Source organism: Canis lupus, chromosome 10 (assembly GCF_003254725.2).
Source record: "Canis lupus dingo isolate Sandy chromosome 10, ASM325472v2, whole genome shotgun sequence".
Classification (NCBI taxonomy): Eukaryota; Metazoa; Chordata; class Mammalia; order Carnivora; family Canidae; genus Canis; species Canis lupus.
This window is the reverse complement of record NC_064252.1, coordinates 10,753,426-10,775,342: the sequence shown is the minus strand read 5'-3', so window position 1 is coordinate 10,775,342 and position 21,917 is coordinate 10,753,426. Positions and strand designations below refer to the sequence as shown.

General features: G+C 41.0%; 1 protein-coding gene across 1 annotated transcript; it reads left to right on the top strand.

Moving 5' to 3' along the window:
- Positions 1–2,508: 2,508 nt before the first annotated feature.
- Positions 2,509–6,960, top strand: IL22 (interleukin 22). Its single transcript, XM_025476532.3, has 5 exons — positions 2,509–2,694; positions 3,112–3,177; positions 3,302–3,445; positions 4,369–4,434; positions 6,883–6,960. The coding sequence occupies exons 1-5, from the start codon at positions 2,509–2,511 to the stop codon at positions 6,958–6,960; spliced, it is 540 nt and encodes a 179-aa protein (XP_025332317.1).
- Positions 6,961–21,917: the final 14,957 nt, after the last annotated feature.

Here is a 21,917-nt window from a genome sequence, read left to right as displayed (position 1 = left end):
ATATCTACCATGGGTACAGTCTGTCTGGGGCCTGGGAACATGAGGCCAGGGGGGTGTTCATCTGGGGTGGCCGCTGGAAGACATTTGACAGTTTACAAGTCAACAACAGAAGAGAAGACCTCTCATGATCTGAAGTTATTTAGCACCGATATGGCTCCAGCTGTTTCTTCCTGGGAGCAGTTTTATGCTGTATCCCCAGCTCTCCTAATAACAAATATTTTTGAGACTTTCTCTATCACTGTTCAGAAATCCTAGTGCATTTTTTCACTTTAGTGGGTTTTGGTCAAGCTCATGGAAGCCTAAGATCTTGGCTCCATTAACACTATGTTTTTGATGGTTGCCCAGCAGGGCTGTATAATGACTCAGAGACATGTCGATGCTGCTGAAGACTGGTTTGCAATTTTCTGACATTCGATGTTTGTTTCACAGCTGTTTATTCCCTAATCAGGAATAATAATAATAATGAGGCTGGCAAGCAAGATTGCACCAAACCTTCAAATTACAAGTACTGTAAAGGCAGCCCCAATTCACCTCCATGCATGTTCCCAAAGATGCTTAGTGAGTTATTTAAATTCACAGAACTATATATCAATTCCCTCGACATCCTTTTTGTTGATTTCTTTTTAGGTGTCTGGTGCTGTGCTAAGTGTTGGAGATGCAAAGATAAACAAGATGAAGACTCTTCCCTGGGAAGCATATAACTTGATGATGTCAAAACTTATTTTCCATGGGAAAACAATTATATATGCTTGTCATGTTCCCAGGCAAACCAACAAGTCTACTGAATCCACAGTATAAGCATAAACCTAGTGCTGATATAATTATACAGAGTTTTGGACATGGACAAAAGTGGCCATGTCTCATATAATAGAAAATTGAAAGAAAAAGAGTCTCTCATCTTGGGCTCATGAACACCCCCAAGCTAATGTTTGGAAGGAGTCTGTTATTTACTCGTCCAAATCTCACCCTTTGCATCTGTCTCCTAAGACACCTTCCCAAATGCTCAGTGTCCTCGTGCTGCTCTATTCCTCCACGGTGGCCTTCACCTGGGTCTTGCCATCTCACCAATGCTCAAGATTCTATAATTATTCATTTTCCTTCTTCTAGTTCTTCAACACTCTTGATCTTGACTAGTTGTGGGAGAAAAATCTGATCAAACCTATGTGCATACTCCTTCCCCTAGCAATAGATCATGGCACTTGCTCCCCTGTCATCCATCTCTTGGGAGGTTTCCCAGTCTAGTTTTTAGGTGTTATTTAGAATTTAATCCATTTTTAATAACTCAAAATCAAGATATAACTACTATATTGCCAGGTTCTCTTCCTTAGGCATCCATATACATGATAAAAGTTGTTAGAAAGATTTTTTGGAAATATTATTTCGAGACTTAACTTGTGTGTTACTTAACTTGAATGAGCACAGGTAATATTTCAAGATGAGCTATTATATCTACTATATTCTTAAAACACTTGTATGTTAAGAAAGGTAGCGATTAGATTGCTAAGCATTAGTATTTCCAAATTTAAATTGATACTGATTATAATTTAATAAAATTTTTTTTAAAGTAACCTCTACACCCAATGTAGGACTCAGCCTTATGATGCCAGGAATTAAGAGTCACATGCTCCTCTGACTGAGCTAGCCAGGTATCCTTCAAAGAAAATTTTAAGATATATTTGCATCCACCATAATTATTAAGATCACTTTAAAAAGTCACAGAATGGGATAAAATGAGTGCTTAGATTAGCCAACACTGTTATTTTAAAAATGCAAGTCTTCCTCAGGATTAAAAATATATGTGTATATTTTTATGTACATTAAATGTACATAAAAGTGTATTAAAAATTTATAAGGTTATTTTTAAAAGTGGAATTATCTCCAAGCTATTATCACTATTTATTTTAAGGCAGAGGATATAGGACACGAGTCCTTTATTTCTGATCACCTTTAATGAGATAAGAATCTATGAAGCTGGAAGGAAAATGAGCCTATGACCAAACTGTTTACTCAGCTACTACAGAAGATGAAAAAATATTATGCCGAATCTGGAATCCACGAAGACAAAGCAATTGCTTTCTTTGAAAAATAAGTAGGGTTTAGAAAATTTCTGGGATTTATCTGTGAAAACACCTTTGGGGCCCTAATAGTGACGTTTTAGGGAAACACTCGCATTTCAAGGTGGGAAAAATAGGAGGTGGCGTTTTGTGGGCTCCTGTGGTGGTTAGGTAGTTCTCAGAAGACAGTACTGGAAATTAGATAATTGCTGATGTCATTTTTTACAAAAAAAAAAATGTGTATTCTGGGGGCTATAAAAGCAGCAACTTTTGCCTTCCCCTCACAAGCAGAATCATCGAAACAGGTAAGTGTTTCAGCAAACTTGGTGTGATGGGTTCGTTTGACGTGATACTTCTTGATACCTAATTGTTTGCCTTTATGCTTTTGCTTCTTGTTCTCTTGATACCAGGTTTCTTTTCTAGTCGCCATTAGTTCCAGTTAGAGCTGTCTGCGATGGCTGCCCTGCAGAAATCTGTGAGCTCTACCCTTATGGGAACTCTGGCCGCCAGCTGCCTCCTTCTCATTGCCCTGTGGGTGCAGGGAGGGGCAGCGCTGCCCATCAGCTCTCACTGCAGACTTGACAAGTCCAACTTCCAGCAGCCCTATATCACCAACCGCACCTTCATGCTGGCTAAGGAGGTACTCATCTCGGTCTCTCTGTCTTTCATATCTTCTCTCCTTGGAACCTGATAGTTCCTAAAACGTTTTCCAGAACACTACTAAGATCTGTAAGAATGCATTGTCTCTCCTCACTGGTAGACCAGAGATTATTTTCTATGTCTCCTTAGAGACTCTTTGGAGATTAGGCTTTACCAGAAGACCCTCCATGTTGGCCTTGATGATATATGTTCGTTGAATTTTACTCCCCAAAGGCCATTTATTAGCCCTTCTGACTGTGTTTCTCCTTACTCCTGTGTGCATTATTTTAAACTCATGCACACATCTGAATTCTTGAGTCTTCATGGGGCTGCTCTGGGGAGAGTGGATAGAGTGCATCTCTACTCACAGACTTTTCATCACAGATGAAAAGGCACTTAGTCTTTTCTTCTCTTCCAGGCTAGTTTGGCAGATAACAACACAGATGTTCGTCTCATTGGGGAGAAACTGTTCCACGGAGTCAATGTAAGCCATAGTCATGATGAGCGGGGCAGTGTGTCATCCCTGGTTGTTTGGATGGTGGTGATGATGCTTTGGGTCTTCTGGATGCCCCTCAACATGACCCCTGCTGTTTCACTTTTGCCTGCAGATGGGAGAGCGCTGCTATCTGATGAAGGAGGTGCTGAACTTTACCCTTGAAGAAGTGCTGCTCCCCCAATCCGATAGGTTTCAGCCCTATATGCAGGAGGTGGTGCCCTTCCTGGCCAGGCTCAGCAACAAGCTAAGCCAATGTGTGAGTTTTTGTCCCCGCCTAACTCTACCCTCTCCTACTTGACTGTCTTGCCTTGCTTCTTTCCTTTAGAGCTCTTCTCTGCAAACCCTCACTGCCCCTTCCCACGCTGGCAGCAAGAGGTGCCTCAGCAACACCACCGTGAGAGTCATTTGGAATCACAGAATGTTTGTTTTTGCTTTAATTGAATCATATTTTGAACATATGATGACGAAGAGTGTCTGAAAGACAAGAGCAGAGAAAGCTCTTTTGTCCTTGGGAAAAAGCATCTCAAGTTATGTGAGACAAGAAAGGTGTTGAGACCTGTAGGGAAAAAATGCCTAGGTGTGGGAATGGGTCCCTGGAGTATAGATGGAACAGGTGGGAAGAAGAGAGGCTAATGGGAAGATTTAATGTTCAGTGCTGGGTGGGCAAAGATGGTTGCCCTTTGGATGTCACGAGAAGGGACAAAAGTCAGAGGTGTGTGACCTTGATGGCTCTGAATATTTAAAATTATGAAAAGACTGCAGTGGAGTGGGCAGAGTGAAGGGACCTAGTATTTATTGAGGAGGGCCTACTGTTCACACAAGACATTTTATGTCCGTTTCTTGTTCTGAGCATGCATTTTTTTGAGGGGTAGAGTTAGGGTTTTATTCTTCACAGAATTTGCATAAACCACTCTACTCTTTCCACAAACGTAAACCTCAGTAGGATTTCTCAAGGGTGAAGAGAGGTCCCATGTAAGGGAAATGACTGGATTTTGGTGTCCAAGGGAATTCAAGAGCTTTGAAAATCTAGGTCACTGGTGAAATCTAGGTCATTGTGGGCAAAATTGCTAAGAACTTTAACTCCAGGTGCATTGTAACACACCTCAGTTAGGGACGCTGAGGTTCATAAAGCTTCAGCACGACAGTGTTAAAATAAGTGCTCTGGTTTTCATTTTGTAGCATATTGAGAACGATGACCAGCATATCCAGAGAAATGTGCAAAAGCTGAAGGACACAGTGCAAAAGGTACTACTAATAACTATTAACTCTAACCATTAAATAGGAGAGACAAATATTGTTTTTCTTTCCTACCTTTTCTTTTTTCCCCCCACATGTAATTTTTTGCTTTATTTGCCTACATCAGGTTGATTATATATATATTTATTTGTATATACTATTTATTTTGTATTTATTTTATATATATTTATTATATATATTTATAGATAAATTTTAAAATTTTGCAAATCATAGAATTCTAGAATTGACTGGGAAATAAGATTATCTAATCTCTTCACCCCATGTTCTGGGCATGACTAGCCGTAGAGCCAGGGCTAGAATGCAGGTCTCTTGAATCCCCTCCAGCACTCTTTCTAGCAGCAATTTGTGTTAGTTTTAGTGTTAATTCTTTAGGAAATTTGAAATTCCTACTGATTCACGTAATCCAAACAAGCACTTGTTCAAAAACAGGAAAGTACTTGGGGACAAATTTATTTGAGGTGATTTTTGAAGCCATTGATTTGATGACTTAAAACTTGGAGAAATAAACCCAGAACAACCATAACAAAAGAGTTGCACATATATGATGTAAATTTTTAGAATTATTGATACTTATATTTAATTATCATAATATAATACCTAGAAGCTATTGATTTTAATTTAAAAGCAAGAATGAGCAACCCCCAATTTCTTTTATGCAGTTCCAAATGGAATGGATTTATTAGAGTGAATGGAAGTCTGAACTGGAAATACTCTTCTCTTCCTCTCTTTTTTCCCTTTCCTTTCTGGTCTCCTTCTTCACTCAACAAATCCCCAGTGAGCATCTATCTGGTTAGGCTAGTGTGCATTTGTACAGAGAATGATACTGTCACATGGCCTATTTGGATAAAGGAACAATAGTAGAAGGCTCAGACTAGCAATTGTGACTCATTCAAAAACCAGAGGAATGATTACTAGCAGCGAAAGTGATGCTTTTGCAAGCAGGTAACAAACCTCAGAAACATGAAGGTTCTAGCTATTGGAATTTTTAATAACAGGTGTAACCTTAATCATCCCCTTCTTTCCACCTTGATGTTTCTTTTAAAAATTATTTCTTGCTGATCATGATTTAATGAATCTAACCATTTCTTTGATAATCGAAGGCTTTGTAGTCTTTCATTGTGAAGACCAATTCTCTTGCCATATATCTATTACCTAGAGGTAGAGGGCTGAATGTTAGCATGCCATTGCCAAGAAGTTCTTTGCACTTCTGGCTTGAAAAATTCCTGATGTCAGCTTACTTTGTTGGCTTTAGAAAAATGAAGTGTGAGAGAGAAACATCTGATGGTGATCCATGTAGGGGAATAGAATTTAAAACTTTTAACTCATTTTGAAAAAATCGACTTTAACATTTGCAGTAGAGTGTCATGTAGAAGAGTGATTATGTATTTATTTATTTTTTTAAGGCCTGTAGCTCCAGAAAGCATAGGTGAGAGAAGAATGTTACTCAGAGGAAGCTCAACCTGAGAGAAAACTGGTCAGCACCAGCTGAAATGAGAGGGTGGTCTTGGAGGTGTTAATTCCCCGCCACTGGAGGTAGAAGCAGAGAGCTGGTTGTGGTAGAATGGAGGAGACACAGTAGATCAGGAGACTTCCAAAGTTCTTTATAGCCTTGGGAGTCTTTGAGATATAAGAAGTATCACTTGACATGATGTCAAAGGAAGTACGAAAGGTGGAATGATGGCAGACAGCAGGAAGAGAAAGGGGAGCAAAGCATAGAGGACAGTCATGGCTTACTACCTTCCTTGAAATAAGTTGGAGCAAATTTAATAGATTAGATGAATTTCAGAGGAGGATGCTTTGGCCTCGAATCTGACTTCTGTCTCCTATGGAGTCTGGAAGCCTCATTTGCATACTATTTGGAAGGAAGAGGAAAGAAGCGGTATTATATTGTGTATCTGGCTTTCTACTAATTAAAGCAACTGGATGGGACTAATTTGTCATTCCCCCCACAAAAGTGAAAACCTGTATTTTCCCCCCTTTGTTAAGGAGTTGAGAACAGAAAAAAAAAAAAAAAACCCATGTGTACTGGTAAATGTGTAGTTTTGATTCGAAGTTGTGTGAGCTGAGCTGTTATAATTAGTTGGCCATAGCCTATTGTGAGGGTATGAGGCAAGGCCGGGCGTGATGGGGGGTATTGGGTCCTGCAGATGCCTGCTGTGCATCTGCAGGACCTGCTTCTCTGGTGAGGAAGTGGCTTTCGGCAGCTTCATCAGTGTAGATACAACTGAGACTGGTGCCTGTTTGTGCCCTTTCATTTCAGTTGGGTCTATGGCAAATCACACTATATTCTTGTGAAAAGATCACTATTAGTAATATTTTACAAAGGCAAAAACCTGGTTTATGTCTCCAGCAACCTAACCATCTTTTTATAATTTGTTCCTCCTAAAAAAAGCATGGTATAAATGCTCAAATACTCACGCATTCTTATTTTTACAGCTTGGAGAGAATGGAGAGATCAAAGCAATTGGAGAACTGGATCTGCTGTTTATGGCCCTGAGAAATGCCTGCGTTTGACCAGAGCAAAGCTGGAAAATGGATAACCAACCCTTTTTGCCTGTTAGAAATAACAAGACCCCCTAAAAGGTTTTCTTTTATCAAAAGGAAAATGGGAAGCCAAACTTTACAATCATGGGTGGATTCTAAAGAAACCCCTGCTTAGCTTAAAAAAGAGAACAATGCCACCTGTGTCCAGAAGACCAGAAGGTAGACCTTCCAAGCTTAATGAAAATGACTGATAAAATGTTATTGTAGTTGGTGTTTTATATGCAGAAATTTATTTTTTAAAAGCAATTGTCTATTCCTATAAACCATATTACTTCCCATTTCCTAAATAACCTCATTTCCAAAACCAATAATTTATATTTATGAATTTATTTATTATTGTAAGTACACATTTTATTTATGTCATTTTAATATATAGATTTATTTATAGAAGCGTTATGGTATTGCTACTTAAGTATAAAGTCAGTATTTATATTTATGACAATAATTATGGAGCTATGTTTATTTGACCTCAATAAATACTTTGATACCCTACATCTTGTGGCTTTGTGACTTGTTTCCCTTTACTATCATCATCGTCATTACCATCATCACCATCACCATCACCATCATCATCATCATCATCATGTAATCATTCCTATTTGCTTACTCTAGCTCTAGCTTGAATCTATTAAGGAGGGCATTCTTCAGTTTTCCTGCAAGTCAGGAAATACAGTAAAGGGGAAGAGGACTGAGTTTGGGGGAGTCTTTGAAATTTGTGCAGAGAAGGGAAAAGCAATAGAGATAGATGGACTAGTTCTATCTAGAAGAATGGACAGGAGACACCAGCACTGAGGAATGTGTAGGTCTTTCCACAGAAAGTGAAAGTCAGTGGTTAGGAGAGGTCAGTGGGTCAGTGGTCAACTGTTTACGGTGTTTCATTCTCTGAAAAGTCAGGAAGCCCAGGTTTATTGTACAGGTCACGTGCCAGTTGGTTGTCAAGTTCCTGCAGGATTAGGCCAAGCCTAGTGGTGACAGGTGAGTGCATATGTAAATTTTAGATTTGCTCCTGGGTAAAGTGGAGCTAATACTTTTGGGTATGGGTTCCAAATGCTGAGAGGCACCAAAGCTAAGCTTCATAGATAATAGAAATATAATTGTTTCAGGGATAAACTGGGGTTTAGGACTCTTTCTTCTCTTCTTCCAAAAGAATCTCAGTGTAAAACTTAGCGAAATTTGGGATTGTAATTATTTTTGACCAGTCTTCTAGAAATTGAGCCATAAATGGAATATCCTCAGAATTGGATTCATGAACGCTTCCATCTAGGCCAAGGAGTCTGAAATGAAGAGATTTTAAAAATTCTGGATGCTAATGAACGTAAAGTATAAAGTATCAGGATCTTCTTCAATTCTGAAGGGCAGTGCTGGCAAATTTTGCAGCCATGGGAGATAGTCCAAATTCCTCACAGGGAGGGAGTCTTTACAGAATCATTGGTACCCGCTATAGCAATTCCTTGCAGCAGTGGCAGAGGGCAGCATTGGCTGGCACTATTTACACTACTCTTACTCTTGGCCTTGGCAGAGGCCTCCGGTGTCTCCTCCCCCAGTAGCAGATGGCAGCACTCAGGTGTTCATGAAGACTAATCCGTGAGGTTGCATGAGACATAGGCCCCCAGAGACACCAACCAACATTTAGGACTGAGGAAAAGCCACTGGAGTGTTTTGAGTGTGGGAAAAACTGGCTATGATTCCTGTTCTAAAAAGATCACTTTGGGGTTGGGTGGAGAGTAAGTCTAGGAGGGGTGAGACTAGAGGCAAGTCCAGCACCACATTTTAGGGAGGAGGTGATGATTGCACTGGAGTGGGTGGGAGTGGAGCCAGAGAAAACTGATGTGTGACTATTTCTGTGACACTTGGTTTGGGTTGCCTGGGAAATAAGGGCCACACATAGGTCAGATTCACTAAGAGAAAAAGCGATCTGCTAGTTTTTCTTCTGGTTCTTCATTTATATTAGATTCTTCCCTAGCATGCAGTGCTTCATATGAGTAAGGACAGACAGATGATTTTTGTTCTGAAAAGAGGTCAGGATTTTAAGATTTGAGTCAAGATATATATCAGATGAGAAATAGTGATACCAAGAGTTGAAATCTGAGGTCCTATCATCTCGCAGGCAACCACAGCTATAGTGACTTTATCTTTAAAATATACTTTCAAGGCGCTTGAGTGGCTCAGTCAGTTAAGCATCTGATCTTGATTTCAGCTCAGGTTTACGATCTCAGTTGTGAGATTGAGCCCTACATCAGGCTACATGCTGGGCATGAAGCCTGCTTACGATTCTTTCTTTCCCTCTGCTTCTCTTCCCCCTCTGCTTGTTCTTTCTCAATAATAATAATAATAATAATAATAATTTACACACATATACATATATACTTTCAAGGACTGTTTATTGTTTAAAAAAAAAAAGACGCAGAGGACTGGGACGATGGATCCTAATCACCAAGAGAAAATCCTATCGCTGCTACATCATGAGGGCTGGGTAAACTGTAACTGGACTATGGGCATGGACTGAATTGTCTTGTCTATTCACTCAATAGTTTTGTCCATGGAGAACTACATCAATTGAAAAAGACAGGATCATCAAGAACTCCATTTCTATAGGAATGAGGGTGTAGGTCACTTGACCAGGTGAAGGACCCTGTCCAATGAGGTGTAGGCAGAGGGAATAGGGAAAATGGAATGAGTGGTGGAAGGAGGAGTTCCTAATTATTAATTTAGGTCATGTGAACAGCTATAAAAATAGGAACTATAGCAGATAAGGTTTCTATTAATGAGTTATTTGTCTTTTTTCTCCTTTTCCCTTCCCTCCACCTTTTTTTTTTAAAGGAAATTTTTATTTTTTAATTTTATTTTAAGATTTATTGATTTATTTTTTTAATTTTTAAAAAAATTTTCTATTTATTCAGAGGCAGAGAGAGAGAGGCAGGCAGAGAGGCAGAGACACAGGCAGAGGGAGAAGCAGACTCCACGCAGGGAGCCTGATGTGGGGCTTGATCCCAGGTCTCCAGGATCACACCCCAGGCTGCAGGCGGCGCTAAACCGCTGTGCCACCGGGGCTGCCCCTTCCCTCCACCTTTTATAGGAAGATCATTTGTAGAGGTTATTCTAGTTTTCAGGTGGGAATATGATCGCATTGATATTATTCTGTAATGATATAGTAGTTGATGAGATTCTAAGTGTTACCTGTGTTGGAGACACAGGAGACATTTTTCACCTGAACAAATCCAAGAGTGGATGTTGAAGACAAAAGGGATGGCTTGTGCCATCTGGCCCTCCAGATCCATCCTCTGTTCTTTTCCACTCTAGTTGGTGCCCAGAGAGTCTGATATATATGAAATGCCTCATATATGTGTTTATTCTCTGTCTTTCGATTGTATTGGCAAGTGGGAAAAGTTAGCAGGAGATTGAAGGAAGTGAATAAGGTCAGAATACTTATTCCTCTGGAAGCTTCTTGCCAGATTGCTTTGCAGGTTGGTGTTATAGTTCTACTAAAAGCCTCAGCTCCTCACAGACGGCCCTCTTCCACATAGTTTTCTTTACTGGTTTTAGAAATTGTTCTCAGCACTGTTTCCTCATTGGCTTCCAGCTATTGTTAGCTTCAGGGCATTGCACTGCTTCATGGGGTCCCTTAAACTCTACATCTTAAAAAAAAAATCAATCTCTTATTAAACTCTTCTCTGTTACCCAGTTTGAGTGTATCATATGTTTTCTGCTGGGATTCTGATCTATATATTCCCTTTTTCTCTTGACTCTCTCCACAACGCCCACATAGCAGCAGGATGAAGTCTGTTAACTTAGATATCTTTTATGCACAATAAAGAAGTCAGTTTTTGGCATATCTGAGTCATGTGTAAAATTTGACCCTGCAGTAAAGCAAAATCAGAAACAATAGAATTTTGGTTTCTAAAATCAAGCACTTTCTTTAATTAAAAAATCCAACAGATTTCTCTACGGGGGAGTAGAGGCATTTAGGTCAACATGCAGGGACTAATGCGCTCTCTTCTTCCCTCTGGCCCAAGAATGCTCTTGGTCCCCTGGAGGCTCTCTTCTCTACCCTGTTGCTTTCATGCAGGACAAACAAGAGGATCTTTAAGTTGGGCTATGACACCAGCTAGAGGATGGGAGAATTATTACACTTGAATAATTTTGACTGCTCTCAGCCTTGTGTTTTGGTTGCCTCTCTTGTGTGTGGCCCTTCTTTCTCCTCTTATCTTGCTTCAGGACATTCAAGATGACCCTACATGCTTCTTTTAGTCACGGTCTCTCCTTATTTCTATGGGGTTTAACTGTCTGGGTCATTCTCTGCATTCTGTATCTCACTTTAGCAATACGTGTGCAGAAGAACCTCAATAGCATCTAGAAATTGATCTGTCGTGCCCTTACCGGTGGGTGCTGTTTGTCTGTGAAACCTGCATGCTGCGGGATGCCCTGTCGAGCTCTTGTTCCATCTATGTTATTTTCCACTTGCCATGACCTCAGGGGCTGTTTTTAGGCACACTGGTTGCCCAGGAACTTTATGATTCTTACGTTGTTGCTTGACTCAATAACATCTTAGGAATTTCAATTCAATTCAGGTCAGTAAGCAACCATTTAGATCATAGAGTAGCAAGATGCTGCACTAGGGGCTATGAAAGTAGAAGGTTTGGCTATAATTTGGATGCTGTCCTCAAGAAGCTGGTAGTCTCATGAGGAAGATGATGAGCAAACAACTGTCCGGGCACAAGTGGACTGAAATGTGCTTATGGGAGAGGCACCAACAAGGTGACAGTTGTCACTGTTGATGTCACCAGAGTTGCATTTGAGCAGATTTTTTTGAAGGATAAGAAAAATTTCAGCAGGTTCAAATGTGGTCTCCTCTGTGAAACTTCCCCTTCGCAACCTAGCATAGTTAATTGTTCCATCTTCAGGAGCCTCAAGGCATAAATGTATAACTCTCTTTTAGCATTTATCATGCTGCATATTAATTATTTGTTATGTGTCTATTTTAGGAGCTTCTCAAGTATAGAAAATATTGTTTGTCTTTGTGTTTTAGGACCTAAAAATGCCTGGCACCTAACAGGGGCTTGGTAAATATTTGGTGGATAGATGCATAAAAAACTGAACAGCAGGGCAGCCCCAGTGGTTCAGCGGTTTAGCGCCGCCTTCAGCCCAGGGCGTGATCCTGGAGACCTGGGATCGAGTCCCACGTCGGGCTCCCTGCATGGAGCCTGCTTCTCCTTCTGCCAGTGTCTCTGCCTCTCTCTCTCTCTCTCTCTCTCTCTCTCTCTATGTCTCTCATGAATAAATAAATAAAATCTTAAAAAAAAAAGAACTGAACGGCATTCTGGGCCTAAGGATTTGGATAAGCAAAGGGTTAGAGACCAGAAAGGGGACAGAGTCATCAGGGGAAAGCCAGAGGCCCAGTGTTTGGACTCATGAAAAGGGAACTTTGTGAATTAATAGGATTTTGGCTCACTCCATGCCTTGGCCCCTAACCTAATATGAACTGATAAGACAACTGCCTCAACGCTCTGTACTCTAACTTTGTCCTTTTTGAGTTTGGGCAGCTGACATCTGCTAACACTTCCCACCACCAAATGCCTCATAAGAATTATGGGAAATGTGATGTTGCTGATGGTATGGAGTAAAATCCATTCAAAAGCTAAATCCAAACCAACTCAATAGTTTCTGACACAGCCAGACAAGAGATGTCACCTCCTGGAGAACATCCACACTGTAGGAGACCCGCCCATGGCCTACCTGGCCCTCTCTGTTGATAACCTCTGACAAGCAAAGGCTGCTGGAGAACACCTGATTTAAAGCCATGATAGAATTATCTGAGTTCTCCATCCATGGTTTTGTCAAAGTCTCCACGCTTTTGTCTCCAGAGGGTGGTTCTAATGGACTGGGGCATGTCCCTAGAGCATGTGTAATCTGCTCTTCACTGTCTCCACAGTCTTTGAACTGCATGTTCCTCATTCTTAAAATAAGGAGAGTAACACCTACCCTCATGTAAGAATGAAATCACTCCATCATGGCTGGTTGGAAGTAGAATTTTCTGAGTTGAATTAAATATATATATATATATTATTCTTTTAAAACACAATATATATGCAATATATAAAGAATAAATGAACACACTAATTCAGAGCAGAACCTTGGAAGACATTAGCCCCAAAGCAAGTTTATGGGAAGGATAAGAGACCTCTTACTAAGAGACCTCTTACTAGCTGATTCTTGCCATCAGAGAGTACTTGCAAAACAAACAACACACATGTGTTTAACTGCAGAAAAGTGAAGAGCTGTTGTGTAGAAAGTAATGAGAAAAGATACAAGAACAAAAAGGAGGAGCCAGCATCACTGAACACAGAGCTGCAGGAGAGGTCCCCTTTAAGCCCAGCCGGTCAGCTTGTCTGATCTGTCTAAACACTTCTGGTTGGGTTTGAAATGCAGAAGAAAGACAGGAAACAGTACAGAAAGCAGTGGAGGAGATGCCCACTGTGGGCTCTGCAGACCTTCCAGGCAACATTAGATGATAAAGAGCTGCTTGTGGCTGCCCAGCAGAGCTCAGAAGTGGGTCAAGAAGAAACACTTGAGAGGCCCTGCTTAGCAGAGTTTATTGTGTCAGCACCCAAATTTCTTCCTCTGATCCCTGACCACCCTTTGGTCTTTCCTTCCCTCTCAGGGCATTGGGTGGCGATTGTGTTGGGGTGTATCCAGTAATCCAACACTGTTTATTGAACATATACTGTGTGCCAGTCACTGTTTAGAATAGGTGTAATAGCGATAAACACGCAGACAAAAATCCCTGCCCTGATAGAATATAGATTTTAGTGAAGGGAGACAGTAAACAGAATGCATAAGTAAAATATATCATGAGTTAGATAATGATAAGGGCTTCAAAAAAAAAAAAAAGGGAAAGGGAGTGGGGTTAACTCTATTACGGTCGTGTTTTACTTTGCTAAGTGCTGCCATAAGAAAGCACTGAGGCTGGGGGGCTTCAACAACAGAGATTTATTTTTTCCCTAATCCTGGAGGCTGAGAGCCTGACACCAAGGTGTCAGGAGGGCTGGTTTTTCCTCAGGCCTTCCTCCTCGGCTTGCAGCTGGCCACCTTCCCTCTGTGGATGTCTGGGTCTTAATCGCCCTCTTCTTAGGAAGACACCAGTTGTATTGGACTGGGGCCTACCCAGAGGACTTCACTTTAACTAGATTACGTCTTTGAAGACCTTTCTCCAGATGCAATCACATTCTAGCATAGTGGGGGTTAGGATTTCAGCATAGGAGGGTTTTTTTTGGGGGGGGGAGGGACAACATTCAGCCCAGATATCCTGGGAAAGCCTTGTTGATAAAATGATATTTGAGCAAAGTTTTGAAAGATTGGAAAGAACTGGCCACGCAGATGTCTGGGGGAAAAGCATCTTGAGCAGAGGGAACAGCAAGTACGAAGACCTTGAGACAAGGGTGTCCCTGGTGAGTCGAAAGAGCAACAAGGAGGTGTTGTGGCCAGATGAGGAGAGCAAGCGGACAGCAGGAGGAGAAGAGGCCAGAGAGGCGAGGGGACTGGCGAGTTAGCCCCTTAGGCCATTGAAAGGACTTCGGCTTTTACCCTGAATGTGAGGGGGAGTCCTTAAGGGGGAAATCGTGTTGCTAAGTCTGCAAGTTCACGTTCAAATGCAGTGCTCCGTCTGAGCGAAGTCTAGCAGGTGTTTGTGCGCAGTGCCGCAGGCCCCCAAAGCTGAAGGCACAGACCAATGGTTAGTCCATTTTCACAGAAAAGGTACATCTATTTCTAGGCCTCTCACAATCACGATTTCTGAATTCTGTCTCCATTCTTGCTGTTATTACTGCAAACCTTATTTTCAACGCACTTAGAAAATGAGGTGGGGAGGCTATATTTTTATGTGATTTCACAAAACTTTAGAGGATGACTGGATCTGTGCCTCCCATCTCTCCTTGCTGAGCTCAGGGAAGGGGACAGCAGCAGAGGTCTGCTTTCTGTCACCCATTGTGGTGGGTTATTATATTCTTTTTATTTTTTATTTTTTAAATCATGGTTAGGGTATCATAGTCTTTGCAGTATTTATGGAAGATGTGCCTTTCATTGCCAGAGAATGAATGGCCAGTACGTCTGATACCAGTGTGTCAAACCTACAAATGCTAAGTTAGCCCCGAACCTACAGAGCTACAAAGAAGATTGATACTAAAAAAATAGCTATTGGAATGTATAGTAATTTTTTAATAGTAGGTTTATTTTTATGCTTCTCATCAGAAGACCTTGGGGTCCTACATAAATCCCATGTACTTATAAGCCCGGAGGCAAAGTGGTCCAGTGGAAATACCATTAGTTTGTGTTTCGAAGGCATGGGTCAAGCCTAGGTTTGCTCCTTCCTGGCTCTGTGTCTTCGAGGAAGTCATTTTACCTCTTTCCATCTCAGTTCTCCCACCTGCAAACTGGAAAAAAAAAAAAGATCTTCACTTTTTATATAGTGTTGGGAAGAACAAGTAAAGGAATATGAAGTTAGATATTTTTATCAAGTATATGCAAGGCCTGTAAAATACCACAAACAATTGTTTTACTCTTCTTTATGTGTTTTTCTTCTTGTTCCTTTTCCCTTAGGTCACGGTCCCATCTCTTGTTGTCTGTAGTGTCCGTCACAACCTCGGACATTCCTTGTGTCCTGTTCTCCAGTGTGGTGGGAGGCTGCACAGGGAGTGGGAAGCACGTGGGTTTGGGGGATTCCTGAATGTGAAGGGAATCCCTGCCTCTTTGATCGAAGGGTCGTTTGGGCATGTGATTAAACTTCCTCGAGTTCTGTAAAATGGAGCAATACCAGATGTTCTAAAACTACCTACGTTCTCAAATATAATGAGAAGTATTTAGCTGTTGCCTATATTTCAGGATATGAAAGTGTTCTCTTCCCAATCAGCCTGTGGAATATTAAGTTGTCAGCACAACAGTCAAGGTCTCTCTTAATTCCATGAATCTAGGATCAGCAGGAAAGCGAGTAGGCAGGGCTTGATTTCACCTCTTTTTTTTTTTTTTTAAAGATTTTATTTATTCATCCATGACAGACACACAGAGAGAGGCAGAGACAGAGGCAGAGGGAGAAGTAGGTTCCATGCAGGAAGCCCCACGCGGGACTTGTTCCCGGCGCCGTGGGATCATGCCCTGAGCCACAGGCAGACGCCCAACCATTGAGCCACCCGGGTGTCCCATGATCTCACCTCTCAAGAAAGCATTCAAATGGATCTAAATACATTTTAAAAATTGGATGAGGTAGGATTCTCTTCCTCTTAAAAATGTTTTTCTAGAGCTACTAATATGTTGGCATTTGCAATATAGTTAAAAAATAATTCTCTTCTGGATTGAACAAGAGAGGAAGGACCATGACTTCAGATAAGGCTTGGTGTAGCTATGACTCAGCGGAGGCTTCTTTCCCTCCTGCTGCATCAGCGGCTAGGCTCTCCTTGCTTCTCTTTCTCTCCTCCTCTCTCCTCTCCTCTCCTCTCCTCTCCTCTCCTCTCCTCTCCTCTCCTCTCCTCTCCTCTCCTCTCCTCTCCTCTCCTCTCCTTTCCTTCTTTTCTTTTATTGAGGTGAAAGTCACATTATATAAAATTAACCACTTGAAAACAATCAGTTCATTGGCATTGAGTACATTCATAATGTTGTGCAATCACTGCTTCTATCGGGCTCCAAAATATTTTCAACACTCCCCATGGGAACCCAGCAGTTACTCCCTCTTCCTCATCTCTCAGCCCTGGCAACAATCAAGCTGTTTTCTGTCTCCATCTACTTACCCATCCTCGATATCTCATAGAAGCGAAATCACACAATATGCAACCCTTTGTGTTCAGGGTCTTTTATGTAGCATATTATTTTCAAGTTTATCCATTCTGTAGCTTGTCAGTGCGTTATTCCTTCCTATGACTAACATTCCATTGTATGGACATATTACACCTGGTTTATCCATCCATTCATTCATGGATATTTGGGTCCTGTTTTCTTTTTTTTTTCCTGTTTTCTTTTCAAAGAACCTAAGTCTGATGATATAGCTCCTTTGCGCCAATCTCCCAAATGGCCAAGAGTGGAAGCTGAAGTCCCAGTAATAGCTTTAAAGGCTGTGACTTGCGTCCACATTTCCTCTTTGATGTCACATTTTCCTCCCTCCTCACTTGCTCTTGTTTGATCACACAGGCCTCCCAGCTGTACTGAACACACTAAGCAGGCGCCTTCCCTAAGGTCTTTGCATTGACTGTGACTTTTGACTGAATAGGTATCCCCATGACTTACTTACTCCTTTACTTCATTCTACTGTTGTTTAAATGTTACCTTTCCACAGAGCCTTCTGTGATCATCCTGCTAACAACCCATCCCCATCTGAGCACCAACATCCCCCTTATTCTCTTCTATTTTCTCTAAAGCAACTATGATTCTCCAATGGTATATAACTCATTTATAACTTGCATAAGTTATACTCATAGTGTTTACCTAGTTTCTCTCCTCTCCCTCCTTCACTACCACTAGAATATGACATGAAGTCAGTGATTTTTTTGTTTTGTTTATTGGTGTACCCTAAGCCCCAGTAAGCCTGGGAGATAATAAGCACTCAAAAAATATTTGGTGACTGAATGAATTAACGATGCAGGGGGAAAACATATAGAGTACAAGCCACCTATCACAGGGCAGGGAACACAGGCTGAGATTCTCAGGATTTTTGTGCACTTTTCCTCTTCATACTTGTTTCATGAGTCCAGTTCCTATATCCCCTTTCTTCCCCATCCAGACCATTTGCAGTCCTCTTCATTCCTTCTTCTTCTTTTTTTTTTTTTTAAGATTTTATTTATTTATTCATGAGAGACACAGACAGAGAGAGAGGCAGAGACACAGGCAGAGGGAGAAGCAGGCTCCATGCAGGGAGCCCGACGTCGGACTCAATCCCAGGTCTCCAGGATTTGGCCCTGGGCTGAAGGTGGCGCTAAACCACTGAGCCGCCTGGGCTGCCCCTCTTCATTCCTTCTTAACCTGTTCTCACCCATCCCTATGATGATGTAAACATGAGACAAACATGTTTCTTGGGTGGAATTGTCTGACAGAGAGGGGCAATTTTGAGTCTATGTTAGCCATGCCCTGGGAAATAAATTATGCATGCAACCGCTAGATGAGCTTTCTCAAACCCCAGGAGTTGTATTTATTAAGTAAAGCTTATTAAAAGGCTGCATTTGCATTGAGGACACGAGGGCATCATTGAGAAAATATTTTGAATCATTAAATAACATTTTATTTTCTGGGGGATATAAAAATGACCTCTTTTTATTTATTTATTTTTATTTAAATTCAACTAATTAACATCTAGTGTATTATCAGTTTCAGAGGTAGAGTTCAGTGACTCATCAGTCTCTGCTTTCTTAATATTTAGCACTGGGTTGTTGCCTCGCAAGATAATATGTAATTTTGGTCATTCTTCCAAAGATAGATATTTGCTTCTCTAATAGCAGATTTGCATCCCACTGCTGTTCTGTGCCTGTGAACAGTTAATAAATTAACTTTTATTTCATTGCTGAATCACAGTGCAATCTTTCTAAAATGTTTGAACAGCAGTTAGACTCACACATGTAGTAACAGCCCTGCACACAGTTCCAAGTAGGGACAAGATTGGAAGGGACTACTGTCCCAGGGCCTAACTTGGGGATGTAATTATAAGACTTTATGGATCATAAAACAGTTGGTGATTTCAGAGATATTAAAATGTGTGTGGGGAGGAACCAAACTACAGATGTCTCTTAGAGTCAATGAAGTGGTTTAGCAATTAGGAATTTAGGAATTTAGGAATCCCAACTGAGTTTTCTTTTTTTAACTCCTACAGAAGAGCACAAACAAAGTTGCATCACAGAGATCTCCAAGTGAGCTGTAATTCTCTGCATGAGACTCATTTTGCTCATTGGGTATGCCTGACCATCAAAGACAGCAGCTAGCATCCTTTTGGACGTGTGGGGGTGAAACTGAATTTTAAGGGAAATGGCTGCCTTGGCGGCATTTGGGAATTGGGGTAGCCAAGTGCGCTTTGGGCAGATCAATTGTTTTAATGTTCTCCTGAACGTTATGTAGGAGTGACAGCCCATAAAATATCCACTTAACATCTTAGTCTGCTTTCTGGATGGGTGTGGGGTAAACTGAATTCCTCATGCCCACATGCTCTTCAAAATATTGTCAGATGATTGATCATCTCTCAGTTTTCTCACTTCCTTCAACCATTTCTCCAACCTCTGAAAGCTTGTGATAAACTTTAACATTATTCAGAGTATTGCACATGCATTTTGCTGTGGTCTGAATGTTCGTAACTCCCCCTCCTCAGATTCATATGTTGAAACCTAAACCCCAAGGTGATGGTCTTAGGTGGGGCCTTTGAGAGATGTTTAGGTCATGAGAGCAGAGTCCTCATGAATGGGATTGTTGCCTTTATAAAGGAGGATCCAGAGAGATCCCTTCTGCCACACAAGGACACAGTGAGAGGTTGGCTGTCTACAACCCAGAAGAGTGTCTTCACCAGATAGTGACCATACTGACATGTGGATCTTAGATTTCCTAACCTTCAGACCTGTGAGAAATAAATTGCTATTGCTTCTAAGCTATCCAGTCAGTCGTATTTTGATATAGTGCCTGGACAGACTGAGACACATTTGTTATTTGAAAAATAATAATGCAATAGTAACTATTTCCAGAGTGCATCTGTAGCTGCCATTGTGCCAAGCATTTTACTTATATTACCTTATTTGTTGCTCATAAAAGCCCTCTGATTATTGTACTGTTTAATGATGACAAAAACTGAAGCTCAGAGAGGATTAGTAACTTTCCCACGGCTATACAACTAGCAGCGTAGTGAGATCTGAGTTTCAAAACCAAATTTCCTTGTAATTAATAGCCATTTTTATAAAGTTCTGTATAAGGAACTTGTGAAAGTGATATAATAAAAATACATCCAGATGAGCGGAGACTTTGTTTCAAACTGGTGCCCCAAGGGCATTATGTACTTTTCTAATGGTTCTTCTGTTATTTGGGACACTTTGGGAACCCTCTTTTGGAATTGTCTTTTGGACGTGTATTTTAAATATCTTTTACATTAATCATTATTCATCTTTTGAGGTCAGACTGTATGAAGGGCCCTAATGAGGCAAATCTGTCAACTAAGGTGTAGGATGATTATGATCAATAGGGTGATATAGTTTTCAGTCATAAGGAAATGACTAGTTTTCTTGAGTCAGTTGTAAACCAAAGCAGAGGCACCCTTGGGACGTGTATGATCTTCCTTGGGTCATGACAGTTTGAGAGACAGAAGATATTTATGTAAATGCAACTAGCAGGAGTTAAAAAATAGAACACACGTTGACTTCATTTATCAATATCAGCAATTTGAGTCACACTTATGTTTTGTTGGTATACAGCAGGGACCTCAAATTAGCTGCCCAAGGCAGTGTACAGCTCCTGGAGGTGTTTTGTGTGGTCCTTTCAGAGCACCCACACAGTGTGTTAATAGGCTATACAATTAGGCAGATTTTAGACTTGGTGGCAAAATAAGCAATTTAGATTCAATTGTCCTATATCCACCCACCCAGAGTGTTCATCTTAATCTCCCACCCTCTGAAGGCATTTGGGCTTTTGACCCCTAGTGTTCACATTCTTTTGTAGAAAGGAATTTGGAATAATCGGCATTACTCAGCTCAAAAGCAAAAACAAAAAACCAAAACCCAACAACCTTCGGGTACTTCACGTCTCAGTTCAAACTTAAAGCTTAAGCTACTCCCAGCTAAAAATAATTCCTCCTTTTTCCTGAATTTTTATAAAATTTCAGGAACTCCCCTTTGCACTCCCAACCAGCTGTCTTCTGCTGTAGCTCTTTGTGGAATAGCTCTCCTCTCGCTTCAGAGGGTGTGTCTTTATCAGCAGAGGTGGTCCTGTGGAGATGAGCCTCCGGCTCTTTCAGATCTACTCACTTTATTCCTAGGTATCTTATGCTTTTGGGTGCAATTGTAAATGGGATTGACTCCTTAATTTCTCTTTCTTCAGTCTCATTGTTAGTGTATAGAAATGCCACTGACTTCTGGGCATTGATTTTGTATCCTGCCACGCTACCGAATTGCTGTATGAGTTCTAGCAATCTTGGGGTGGAGACTTTTGGGTTTTCTATGTAGAGTATCATGCCATCGGCGAAGAGGGAGAGTTTGACTTCTTCTTTGCCAATTTGAATGCCTTTAATGTCTTTTTGTTGTCTGATTGCTGAGGCTAGGACTTCCAGTACTATGTTGAACAGCAGTGGTGAGAGTGGACATCCCTGTCTTGTTCCTGATCTTAGGGGAAAGGCTCCCAGTGCTTCCCCATTGAGAATGATATTTGCTGTGGGCTTTTCATAGATGGCTTTTAAGATGTCGAGGAATGTTCCCTCTATCCCTACACTCTGAAGAGTTTTGATCAGGAATGGATGCTGTATTTTGTCAAATGCTTTCTCTGCATCCAATGAGAGGATCATATGGTTCTTGGTTTTTCTCTTGCTGATATGATGAATCACATTGATTGTTTTACGGGTGTTGAACCAGCCTTGTGTCCCAGGGATAAATCCTACTTGGTCATGGTGAATCATTTTTTTAATGTACTGTTGGATCCTATTGGCCAGTATCTTGTTGAGAATTTTTGCATCCATGTTCATCAGGGATATTGGTCTGTAATTCTCCTTTTTGGTGGGGTCTTTGTCTGGTTTTGGAATTAAGGTGATGCTGGCCTCATAGAACGAATTTGGAAGTACTCCATCTCTTTCTATCTTTCCAAACAGCTTTAGGAGAATAGGTATGATTTCTTCTTTAAACGTTTGATAGAATTCCCCTGGGAAGCCATCTGGCCCTGGACTCTTGTGTCTTGGGAGGTTTTTGATGACTGCTTCAATTTCCTCCCTGGTTATTGGC

Excerpts from the sequence above, each read along its gene's own strand:
- IL22 (XM_025476532.3), top strand. The coding sequence starts at position 2,509 with ATGGCTGCCCTGCAGAAATCTGTGAGCTCTACCCTTATGGGAACTCTG. Across the intron at positions 2,695-3,111 it reads CCTTCATGCTGGCTAAGGAG|GCTAGTTTGGCAGATAACAA; the intron begins GTACTCATCTCG and ends CTTCTCTTCCAG. Across the intron at positions 3,446-4,368 it reads GCAACAAGCTAAGCCAATGT|CATATTGAGAACGATGACCA; the intron begins GTGAGTTTTTGT and ends TTCATTTTGTAG.